At 37.7% G+C, this 12403-nt stretch overlaps 1 protein-coding gene across 1 annotated transcript in view; it reads left to right on the top strand.

The window, feature by feature from the left end:
* Positions 1–1743: 1743 nt before the first annotated feature.
* Positions 1744–12403, top strand: part of RSPO2 (R-spondin 2) — a 257233-nt gene continuing 246573 nt past the window's right edge. Inside the window, exons 1-2 of the mRNA XM_003760322.2 lie at positions 1744–2305; positions 2813–3113. Coding sequence (XP_003760370.1) covers positions 3020–3113 — 94 coding nt within the window. The 5' untranslated portion in view covers positions 1744–2305; positions 2813–3019. The remainder of the gene's footprint in view (positions 2306–2812; positions 3114–12403) is intronic.

Here is a 12403-nt window from a genome sequence, read left to right as displayed (position 1 = left end):
GGAAAAGATGTGAACACCAAGGGAAATGGGGAGCCAAACCAGATACTGTCATCAGGTTTTCTCTGGGCTAAAGGGTCTTATACCTTACCCAGAGTTCCCCCACTAACTGCAGCCCTCTACACAAAGCAATCTCAATAGACTTTGTATAGAAAATGCCATCTGCATCCAGAAAAAGAATAGGGAGACTGAATGTAAATCAACACATGCTATGTTTACTTCTTTTTAATTTCTCCCATGGTTTTTCCCTTTTGTTCTAATTTTCCTCTCCCAACATGATTCATAAAGCAATGTATATTAAAAATAAACTTACTAGCACAACAACAAAAATAATTTTGTACATGTCTTATTCTTCCCTACTAGATTGTTTGCTTTTAGACATCAAGGACCACATGGTAGTCATCTTAATATTATCTACTGGTTGGTTCATAGTATATGGAGTTGAATGTAATAGCTACTCAATAAAAGCTGGTGAAACTAAGTCACAGGTTAGAGCTAGAAGTGAATCATTTTACAGAGAAAGCTAAATTGAATTTAATAAATGAATAGAACACTTAATATAGTAGTTAATAAATTTTTGTTAATTAACTAAACTTTGAGAAAGCCATTGTTAAATAGTACTGGCTTTAGAATCAGAATATATGCTTTAATTCTCCTCACATTTTCAATCTATTTCATGATGACAAATTACAGCCCTTCTGGGACTGTTTCCTTCTGTATAAAATATGGGATTTGGACTAGATGGCTTTTGAAGTCCTTTCTAGATCCATGATTCTAAAAGTCAATTTTTTTTTCATGTAGACAAAATAGAAGAATGAACATTTAATTATAAAAGAAAAATGTATATCTATTAGTATATAATTATACACATATGTAAGCACATTTGTGTATAAAATTTTACAAATTTCTTTGAAGGAAAGAGCTTTCATTTTTTTTTTTTTTTATCATTTGCTTTTAATGGAATGGCTGGCCTGAAGTAGGTGCTTAATGAATGGTTACTGGCTGATAGACTTTAAAATCTCCAATGGGGGAAAACGGAGACAAGTCCATTCAACAAGTCAGTTCCACAAACATTTATGCCTACATGTGCCAAGAAAAAAACAAAACCAGTCCTTCTACTCAAAGGAACTTAGGTGAAGAGACTAAATGGGAAAAAAAAAAATATGGAGATCCTTGAATAGAAAGAACGAATCTTTAAGTCTTTTCTTTTCTTTTTAAAGTTAAAGTAGACTCCTTTTCATTCTCTAAATTTAAACTGTATTGTAGTTCCTAACCCTTTCTTAGAGCCTCATGAACAGTCTAAAGAAATGAAAGCACATATATAAAACCTAAGGAGTTGTCCAATATAAAACCCTACAAGGGAGATGAAACATTGCTTCTGGGAATTTCGGAACAAATAAATTAACTAATTTGTAGTCAGCTCCCCTGTACGAGACAGACAATCGAGAGTGGTAAGCGATTGCCCCCAGGATACAGCGCCGCCTCGTAGAGTCTGACTTGACAGAGAAGTGAAGTGTGTCCTGCGGGCACTAGGTCAGCGATCAATGTTGCTGCTTTTCTGTCTTGTAGTTTTCTAAACCTTGGGATCAGCGGTCCAGAAGAATTCCGAAAGGTACTCAGGTCATCATGCTTTAGGACCTCAAGGAAACCGGAGATTTTCAGGCTTTAGGACCCGGGGGATTCCGGGAAGGGGAAAAAAAAAACCCAACCCTGAGATGCTGTGGAATACAGCACCACCTACTTATTGAAGCATCAATCCCCTGCCACAAACCCATTGCATCTCTATTCGAAATCTCACTCACCCTATTTCCCATTACTACGTATTAGAGCTATTTCTTCGCCTAATTTAAAGACAGGGGGGGAAAAATCTGTTCCCTAATATAGTGACAGTCAAAGAAAAGGTAGCAGGGAAAGAAGACTTCGACGTGGGAGAGGGGGGTAGGAACCATGCAGAGATACACCCCTTCCTAGGTTTCGTGGTGGGGGGCTTTGGCTGGGACGTAGCGGCAGTGGCTGGGGACGCAGCCGCACATCCCCCGCCGCTTCATTCCCTTCTGAAAACCTAGTTCGCGCAGAGAAGAGCTATAAGTCTGCTCACCGGCTGGAGAGGAAGGACTGACTTAGCGGCTTTTAAGTGCCTAGTCTACAAGGCTCTTCCAGCGCACGGGCGTATAGCAAACTTTTTTTTTTTTTTTTTTTTTTTTTTTTCCTTCCTCCAGCCCACGTGTTTTTGAGCAGGCTGCCTTGCCTGACACCGGGATGCAGCATTATGCCTGAGAGCCCTCGTGCTGCTGGGTCCGCTGTGAAGGTAAGTTGTTCTCTACCGGAATGCTTTAGTTCCTTCCCTTCTTGGGCACCCCAGCTTTGAACTTAAAATGGGTCCAGGGTGGAAGATATTGAATAGGAATGTAGGCGCTCTTCATTGCCTATATTCCCCCCTTCCTATGCCCAGGGGAGCGTTTCTTTTTCTACTCCTTCCTAGGATGTCTGCTCCTCAGAGATTTCCAATAATTGATTCCCTTGATTGCAATCATCTTATTGAAGTTGCTGCGCGCTCTGATTTAAGGCAGCAACCAGGGCTTAGTTGGGTCTAACTTGAACTGTTCCTTAACTTAGTAAACTTTCATGCTCAAGAGTATTTCATTTCAATAATAAGACGAAATTGATAAGCCTTATAGGGTGCTCCCCCTTTTTAAAGAGAATGGTTGGTTGATTCAAATGTACAGACGCCTCTCTGTCTCCCCGTCTTACCTCCCACCCCTTTGCTCTTCTTCCCTTGCCAAAACCCACCCTTTCTTGCCTCCTCATCTCGCAGATTTCCAGGACGGAGATGCTGCTGGACTTTAGGGCTTGTGACTCCGCTCTATATTAGCGCCTGCCTGAATCTTGAAACCCCTTCCCACGGGCTACCAACAATTCACTGTCTCTACCCCAGCCTCGCCAGCAGTGCCGGGCTCTGCTAATGACCCCTCCTGTTCTCGGACTTTGAGAGGAGTGTCTTCCCCCCAATCCAACCGTCCAGATGCAGTTTCGCCTTTTCTCTTTTGCCCTGATCATCCTGAACTGTATGGATTACGGTCACTGCCAAGCCAACCGCTGGAGACGCAGTAAGCGAGGTTAGTATTGCCTAGAGGAGGGGTGAGTTGTGAGGGACAGTTGGAGGCAGAAGAACGGGCGCTCTGCTGGGAGATATTATTCAATCCCAATACTCTGGCTTCTTGGTCTTGAAATGGCCAACACTGGCATTCTTCACTGGGGGTGGATTGCGCTGCGCTTTCCTATCTGGGCAAGGTGACACAGCTACCCCTCTTCCCCAGCTTTTTATTATTGAAGCACCGCTCTGGGAAAGAAAAGTGATACCATCTTCGTGCAAGTCGAATAAACGGATTTATACCTTTCCCTGAATTTAGCCACTCCTCCTTCTCCCCTCCTTACCCCCCCCCCCCCATGACATGTTATCTTTCCCAGTCTTGTAATGTGAGGCTTGCTCCCCTACCTGGAGTTTCCCCCTTTGCCTGAAGACCTTAATAGGCTGCTTTCTGGGGCCGGGCCACTCCACCAGGTGTACATCACGCAGGCATATAGAAGGTGGCAAACTGTCAGAGAGCACTCTTGGGGCTTGAGAAGTGAGATGAGAATACTCCATTTAAATCGCGGGAAGGAGGGACAGGTTAAAAGCCCCAGAAAGAAGTCCTACTCTGATTGGCTAGAGTAGGGGTCAAAGGCTTAGAATTCGAGTAGAGACCCGGTGCAACTTTGCAGGTTCAATAGTAACCCTTGGGGAAGCTCCCTAATTGCGCTCACAAATGAAGTATCATAACCAGAGTTGCCTGCTTTCTCTGTCATCTCCTCATCTTTCTATGTCAGAAAGCACTTCAGAGTTCGATTATAAAACGAACCTCACTAAGTTATCTTTTTTCACTAGGGTTTTGTAATTTCCCCTCTCCCAGCCCTTGTGCTTAATGCTCGTCACCAGGTGACGAGAGAATGGTCTTATCTGGGTGCTGGGGAGAACAGATGATTAATTTCGTGAAAATCACTGGAGCGCTTTCTGCGCTGTTCTGGTAATTTCTTCAGGTGGTGCTGTGACTGCCGTTAATTCAGAAGCACTGGGGCCTGGGAGGGTGAGATGAAGTTCTAGATCCCAGTGGGCAAGATAGTTTCCCCCATGGGAGGCAATGGAGATTGGATGGGAACCCCAAACATATTTTTCAGAGTCCCGTAGAGAGCTAGCTGTCTTTGTCCAGTAACTCAAACAGCACTTACACACAGGCAACATACATAATGGGGCTGATGCTTCTGGGTTAATAGGTCTTTGATTTTCCCGGGATATAAACGTCTCACTCAACCTGTGATGTGATTTGTTTATAACTTACTTGGGTTTTAAGCTTCTTGTATCCAGATTTTAGAGAGGTCTTATCTCGTTTGGACTTTCTGAACCTTGCTTGGGATGTCGTTAAGTAGTTCCTACCTACGGGCGATTGCTTAAGGCTTAATGGCCTTTTAGCTCTTGCGTGGAGTGATTATTTTTCAAATAATTCTTCAGTTTTATGTTTCTTACTCTACATATGGTCTCTTTAATAATAATTCCTTGTTAACTTGGCAAACTTTAATGTAGAATTTTAGAAAATGGTCTTGTCTTAGGGGGAGAGGGAATATATATTTAGCTTGTAAGCACTCTCATCTCCTCCCTCCCTTACTCAAAAAAAAATAAAGTATTTCAAAGCACTGGAAAAGTAAAAGTTGGCTATATACTTCAAGAGACTTGTATCAGAGAGAGAACTGCTGGCCGTATGTAAGGCTTAAGGAGAGGTTTTCATCATAAAAACTCGCATATTATCTTTGGGGACTATTACCTCTAGTGATGTAACAAATTTAGACAACATCATTACAAAACATATGACTTAAAATTGTTTTTTTCCAAATATTTTTCATTGAGTAAATTGTTTTGCTAATTAATATCTTTTGATAATTTCAAAGCAGCACTAAATATTAAACCTGCTACTTCATTTTATTTGACTAGTGAGAAACTGTAACATCACACTAGCAAGCTTTGGTATATTAGATTGAGTTCAGTGAAGTGAAATATATCATTACAGCACTCATGTGGACAAAAATGATACTGCACTTTATAAATAAGTTCATTTTCTGTAAATTTTAAAGTTTTGGTTTAGGTGTCTGAAACAAAACATTATTTCTTGCTCCCCCCACACCTTTTTAGTGTAGAATACAGTTTGGTGTGTCAGCTATCTAAGACATGCTTAAGTGATGGCATTTGGAAAAGCTGATCCAAAGTGTATGGTAGTAATTTTGTCAAACTACTCTTTAGTTTTCATGAAATTCAAATGTGCAGGGACTATTGCTTTCAAGCACATGCAAATTTTAGGATAGCCTTTTTTTTTTTTACCTCAACAATGATTTAGTTTTTTATATTTTCCCTAACAGATGGCTTTTTAAAATGCCAAGTTTTTTGGCTAAAATGACTGCAGTCTTAAAAGTGACCACACTATCTATGCCAACAAAGGATATACTGTGTCTTTAATTAAATGTGGAACTACTTAAAGTGCTGGCTAGACAGTGTAGGGTGATAGTAGTAATGTTTCTGCTTTACAAACGAAGCTTAAGGGTTGCATTGTGGGAGTATTGAAATGAATAGAGATTTAACTCAAGTTGTGTGAATTATCCCTCTTCAAAAACTTAAGCTGGTTTTAATTGATCTCATGTCCACTGATTGATCTTGGACCAATTGTTGTGTATAGTGAACAATTGGCTTTCCCAAAGGAGATTGATTTAAATTAGTTTCTTGGTGAGTATTTGAGGACTAGCCAAATAATGTCAGTGTTGACAGTTGACATACTAGAGTCTATTGTGGTATCTATGTTTCCTTTTTTTTTTTTCCTTGTCTAGGATAATGGTAGCTTAATATTTCTTCCAAAGCAGAAAGGTGATTCTTTCCTTAAAAAATTTAAGGAGAGCAAATATAACCTAATGTCTTAAATGTTTTAATGCTTTACTAAATACAGAGGCAGAAATGATATGAAAGTTGGAGAACAACTCACAGAATCATATCATAGAATTTTCCTCTGATTTAGATGCCCCCCCAACATATTCCATCTGCAAATAATCAAACCTTCACTGTGGGGTGCACTCAGAACTTCTCTGGCATTCTGTTTAGTCTGCTCTATGATCTCAGATGCTCCATAATATCATTTTCTTAATGAAATAAAATTCTTGGCAGAGATCAGATAATTTAGTCAGTTAAAATCAATTGCATCCAGTCTGGAATAGAAAGCAAATCTATCATTTAACTCTGTGTTTAATTTTAAAATTTAGCTTAAGGATACATAACATAATGCCAGCCTTTCCTTTCTTTTTTTGGAAAGATCTTTGTGCTTTAGGGAGGGTGGCAAAAACCCATAAGGAAAAAAAATATTTTGAGTGGGTCACTCTTTTTCTATTGAATTAACTTAGAAGTTGCATAAAATTAATGATGGTCTTTAACTTCATTTGGTCATTAGTGATAAATGTAGCAGTTCATACTATTAATCAGCTATAGGAAAGGGACAGGGATTGGATCTATGATTTCACTGGTAAAGGGAATTCCCAGATGAGGAAATTCCCTTTACCATTGTAGTTTAACAAGTTCAGCACCTTCTGTGTAATTTATAGTCTTACTTCTCTAATAACCTACATATAAATAACCACAATGGATGTCTGTTTATGTGTATGAAGAATAGGCTAACTTTGAGAAGCATATTGACAAATAGGGTTTTGTCTATACTGCAGCCACTTTCCCCCCTTCTTCCCCTCCCCCCCCGCCACCTTTTTTTCTTGGCAGAATGATCATTTATTCTACCTTCTATTATACACAATAGGGGTGATTTTTGTTTTGCTCCTCATACCAAAGGTTTACTGGTATAGTAAATTGGATCATTTGATTTGTTTACTTTCAGGAATTACTGTTAATCATAATTCAAGTTGAATAATTGAAAGGTCAGTAGATGAATTGTAGTATTATTAGGGTAGCCTCATACTTTGTGTGATTTATAAAGCACCACTCAATTTTGTAGCCTTTGGCTTGTGCCTAGTAGTACTTTAAACAAAAGTTTACAATAACTTTAGTTTAGTTTTATAAGAAGGAAGGTTATGAAATATATTATTCATATCTCTAATGGTCTGATGGTGGAGTTAGTGGTATGACAAGTGTTTTCCTGCTATATCCTTTCCTACACCCTACTGCCCCACTACTCTCTTCCCAATTGCATAACATATTTGGTTTTTCCAAGAAATTGAAGGGTTTATCACAAATTGCATTGTGGTTTTTCTGGCAACTGAGGCTGGAAAAATGAAATATATCTGTCAGAAACCTCCATCATATAGCAACATTAATTCAGTATTCAAAAAAAATTTAATTGAATAGAGAGATTTGGAGATACTTGTTTTTATAAATGTTTGTGATAATGGTTTATTCCTCATGGTATTCTTTTAAGTCATGACTGCACATGGAACTTATTAACCTAAGTTTAAGTGAAAAGACTTTGTATGCTTGCTTCAGAAAAGTTCATGTGATAACTTTTTCAGAGCAGACATACTTTTTTATGGACCACGTTCTCTGTAGTTGTAAGTCACTGAAGATGTCTGGCAAATATTTCATCATTTCAGGAAGGTCAGAGAGTTGACATATTCAAAGCAACATCTTATTTGGCTACTGGATTTTGGAAGTAATTCAGGATAGGTAACCTTCTTAACTGTGCCACATTAAAAATGTGTTTAATTCAGACTTATTTGCCTTTGAAATCTGTCTGAAGTACAGCATAATAATTGAAGAAAGTCCATGGTTAGAGATGGCATCTCTGTGTGCAATTCTCTTGATTTTATTCAGTCTCATTATTACCCAGAGTTGATATATGGCCTGAACTATATGTTGGGCTTGTCTTTTCCTAGCTGATGACCTTTAGTCCATGGTGCTAGTCATTGGTGTTTTTGTCTCTCTCTAGAAAGATAAATAGCCCAGAGACCATAATAATTAAATTACTTGTTATCAAAATTTGCAAAGAGATGTGGTCAGCATTTGGGGCAAAAATGAAACTATCATTTGTGGCTTATGATCCTCATACTAATAATCAAGAACTGAATATTGGGGAGATTGTGTCAGTACATGCCCATCTTTATGGTTTTATTATGCTTCAGCTACTCTCATATTGCTCCAGCTGGAACTAATTCTTATCACATCTGATTTTCTAGCACTTCATACTCTTTAGCATTCATACTCATTACATTCTCCCATGTGTTTCTGAGGATACAGTGTAATCTTCTAATTGTAAGCTCCTTGAAGAGCTTATAAGTCAAATTTATCTTTATCTCTGAAGGCTCATGCCCCAGTTGAGTTACTTAACATGTTGCAAATATTAACTTACTGGAAGATAGTTGATTAAAACTATATCCTTTCTTCACTTGGAAAAAATGTTAAGACTATGACCCTTTAGTAAACTTCAGCATTCCTATTATACATGGAAGTTCCAGAAAATATGCCTTAAATGTTTTTGGCTCCTCACATAAGAAAGGTAAATGAGAATTTTTTTTTAAACTTCCAATCTAGTATTCTTTCTCTTTCCTTCTAGAGTCTTGAAACCTAATTATGGACAATTGGGCATACAATATTTTCCACCATTTTTGTGCAACTGATCTCTTACTATGATGCAGGGTTGAATTTAAGCTGGAAAAGATTATCCAGAATGCAAACTCTTCTCCAGATGCTACCAGGCTGTAGGGACTTTGAATTTGGTCCTAGCTACAGATCATGTGGCTATTGTCTCAGTCATCCTTGTTAAGTATTTAGATACTTACTGTTACAGAAGGCTGGTCACCAATTAACTCCTGTCTTTTTCCCTCCCCAAGTATGCTTTATGAAAATCATCTATCAGGGTGGGAAAAGGCTGCAGTAAAAACATCAATGAAAGGCCTCTTTATACTAATTGTTTTATATGTCATTGTATGAAGGACCTGGAATTTCTACTCTGTGGGAACTAAAAATCTTGGTTATCTGTAATTTGGATTTTTAGTGTTTCCTGAGGTTCAGTAACATGAAGAAACCTACCTGGAATTATTCAGGCAAGAGTATTTTGGCTTGAGAAAAAGTAGGAATGATGAGTTAAACAATAAGGCAGTCAGTGAGAATACGTTTTCTGGAAACAATGATAGGATTGATTTGTTAATTTGATCTACCTGAGTAAAAGGGGAACCATGAGTGGGAGAATGGGAGAGTGGTCAGCATGTATCTGGCAGGTGTGGAAAATATCTGGGGCTAGTGAGATAAATCTCACCAAACTAGATAGTCCAGCATGGCCCTACTGTGGGTGTTCTAAAAACTCTTTGCAAGGCATTGCTCCTCTATCAAGCAATAGATGTGTGGAACATAATATAAAATAGATTCTAAAATGTTGGGGTTGCCAGGAATCTTTAAGATGATCCAACCTATGATACACTTTTAGATTAACTTGCCATACTTGTACCCACATGTAAACTGTGGAGATGAGAAAATTACATTCCAGGGACAGCACCAGGCTTCACCAGGGTCACATAGAAAGTCAAGAGAAGAGCTGGTTCTAGAATCATGGGTGTGTTTATGTTCTTTCCATGACACCTATCCTGCCTTCCTACAAGATGGTATTTTTCTTTCCTGGTGTAGCTTTTAGATTTCTGTATAAAATACTTGAAAAATAATGTGGCACAGTGAATAGAGAACTAGAATTAGGTATCAGGAATTACCTGGGTTCAAATTTTTGCTTGTGATAAGGATATAAAATAGGTAATCTAGGACCTGAGTTCAGATCTGGCCCCTGATACTGAATACTTCTTTGCTGTGTTACCTTGTAAATCACTTAACCCCAATTACCTCACCAAAAACAACAAAAAAAGTTTTTTTTAGAAGTAAGGATATAAAATCTAAACAAAGTGCAAAACAGTACAACTCTGAAGTCAGAGACAAACAACAACCTAAAACATGCTAAAATTAAACTGGACATATTATATTGTGCATTATTGGAGTTCAATTTATATACATTAAGATTTTCTTATGAGATATTTGGGATTTTATATACTATTTTCCTACTCCTCTATTCTCTTCCTTTTCCTCCCTTTTCTCCCATCTACTCCCTCTCTCTTCCCCCCCTTCCCTCTCCTCTCCTCTCCTTCCTTCCAAGATAACTCATACATGATTCAAGACAGTGAAGAGGGAATATTAATCATGATTTAAGTAGAGGTATAATAGAATCTGAGTATATTAAACTACTTTATACTTAATGATATCTCTCTCTGAGTATAATTGGCTTATACCAAGTCATCCTGGGGAAACCATAAAATTAGTACTTTAAGGCTTACTTCAAACTTGTTGATTAATCCTTTAGGCCTAGAGAAGTTTATGAATTCAGGGGAGCTAGCTGGCACCATGGAGAGCATTGCATCTGGAATTGGGAAAATTGGATTTCAAATCCTTCTGGACCCCAGGCAAATCACCTTAGCCTCTACTTGCTTCAGTTTCTTCATCTGTCAAATGGGGATAATCACAGCATTTACCTTCTAGGAATTTTGTGAAGATAAAATGAGATAATTGGAGAGTCCTTTGGAAGCTTGAAAATTATATGCCAGTTATGATTATTTAGTCCCTAAAATTTCCACAAGGAAGACTTTCTGTGGAACTTTTGCAATGATTATGTTTTTTTATTCTAATTTAGGATTAATGTAAATTTTTTTTGCCTTTTTTGCTGCATGTTATATATATATGTTTATATACTTGGGACCTCTATTATGATGAGTTAATGCATAAGTCTAATGTTGTGAGAATGTGTGTGCTTGTACATATGATTGCAAATGCAAGAGAATGTTACCAAATCACCACCAAATGTCCAGTGGCTTTTTGGAAAGTAGTCAAAATGTCACTTACTGTTTAATTTATAATGAAGGGAATTGCCCAGAAGCTTTTTTAGAGCTTTAGGTGGGTAAATTCTGTTTGTAAATGTTGTGACTTTTAATGAAAACATATTTAATAGCACTTTGGATTTACAAAACAAATTGCTCAAAGCAACCCTATTTAGTAGAAATTTTAAGCATTCCAATTTGTAGGTGAGGAAATAGAGAATCAAGGGGATTGGAATGAATGAAAAAAAAATTATAGGGGCTTACTAAGTGCAAAACTCTGTGCTAAGTACTGAATATAGGAACACAAAAGTCATTCCATCATCTGGACTCTAGGCATCTTATTTGTACCTCATGTACCTTTGTCCATATTTGTTTGCTTGCTATTTCTCTGATTAGATTAAATTCCTTGAGGGTGGGGACTGTCTTGCCTCTTTTTATATACCCAGGGTATAGCAAAGTGCCTGGAACATAGTAGACACTTAATAAAAATTCAGTGATTGATAGAGAGTTTGAAAACAAAAATGAAGACTAAGGGCAGAGAATTCCTTCCCTCAAAGAATTTATATCCTAATAGGGAAAGACAAATACAAAAAAGGGAATGGTGCCTAGGTGGGATATTTTGGTTTGGAAAGTTACTGCATTTGTGTGTGTGTAGTCTAATTGAAGTGGATTGATACATCCTTTCCAGATGTAATGGCAGTATTAATTAGATTGTGGTTCTATAAGTGGAAAAGGAAGGTAGGGGCATGGTTTCTTGACCAGGAAGCAATGAAGCTATTGAGAAAATAACCCAAGGCAAACAACTAGCCTATGTGAGAATCAATCCTTGAACCCAATAATCCTGGCTTCAAGTACCTGTTATATTTCTACTATATTATGGTGCCTCACTAAGGTGATAAGGGAAGGGAAAAAAAAAAAAGCATGTGTCAAATCCTGTTCATTCCCACCCTTTTAGAAAACCTGTTTGGAGGAACAAAAGGCAGCTTGTTAAATTTTATTTGGGGCTTGTCTTCTTTTAAAAGGTAGCTTTTCACGTGCATACTTCATATAATTTGGGAATAACATTTGTTGTAGCAAAATCATCTCTTAGGGGAATTATTTCTTCAAAGACACATAGATTACCAAATTAATTTGAAAATGTTAAAAGCTGTGCATTTAGGAGAGAAAAGTATTTTGGTTAAAATTTGTTTTTTGATATTTCTATCCTTAATGAATCTATAAATGGGGCTGTGTGTAAATTTTTAATTGCATTTTTTGATAGATGAAGAAACTAGAGGATTGAGGGGAAAAAAAAAAAAACCTTTCCAGAGCTCATATAGTTAATTTTTGAAAGATCCAGAACATAGTTCTCCTAAATCCTAGATAATTTTCTTGCCTGTAAGTCCGTGGTGCCTCTGCACATTTCTGCATCATGATCTTCTTGGCCTCTCACCCTTTTTGATAGAATTAGAACATAATCAACTCTGACTAAAGTTGGAGTTGGATATAA

The sequence above is a fragment of the Sarcophilus harrisii genome, chromosome 1 (assembly GCF_902635505.1).
Source record: "Sarcophilus harrisii chromosome 1, mSarHar1.11, whole genome shotgun sequence".
Classification (NCBI taxonomy): Eukaryota; Metazoa; Chordata; class Mammalia; order Dasyuromorphia; family Dasyuridae; genus Sarcophilus; species Sarcophilus harrisii.
This window is presented reverse-complemented; position numbering and strand designations above follow the sequence as displayed.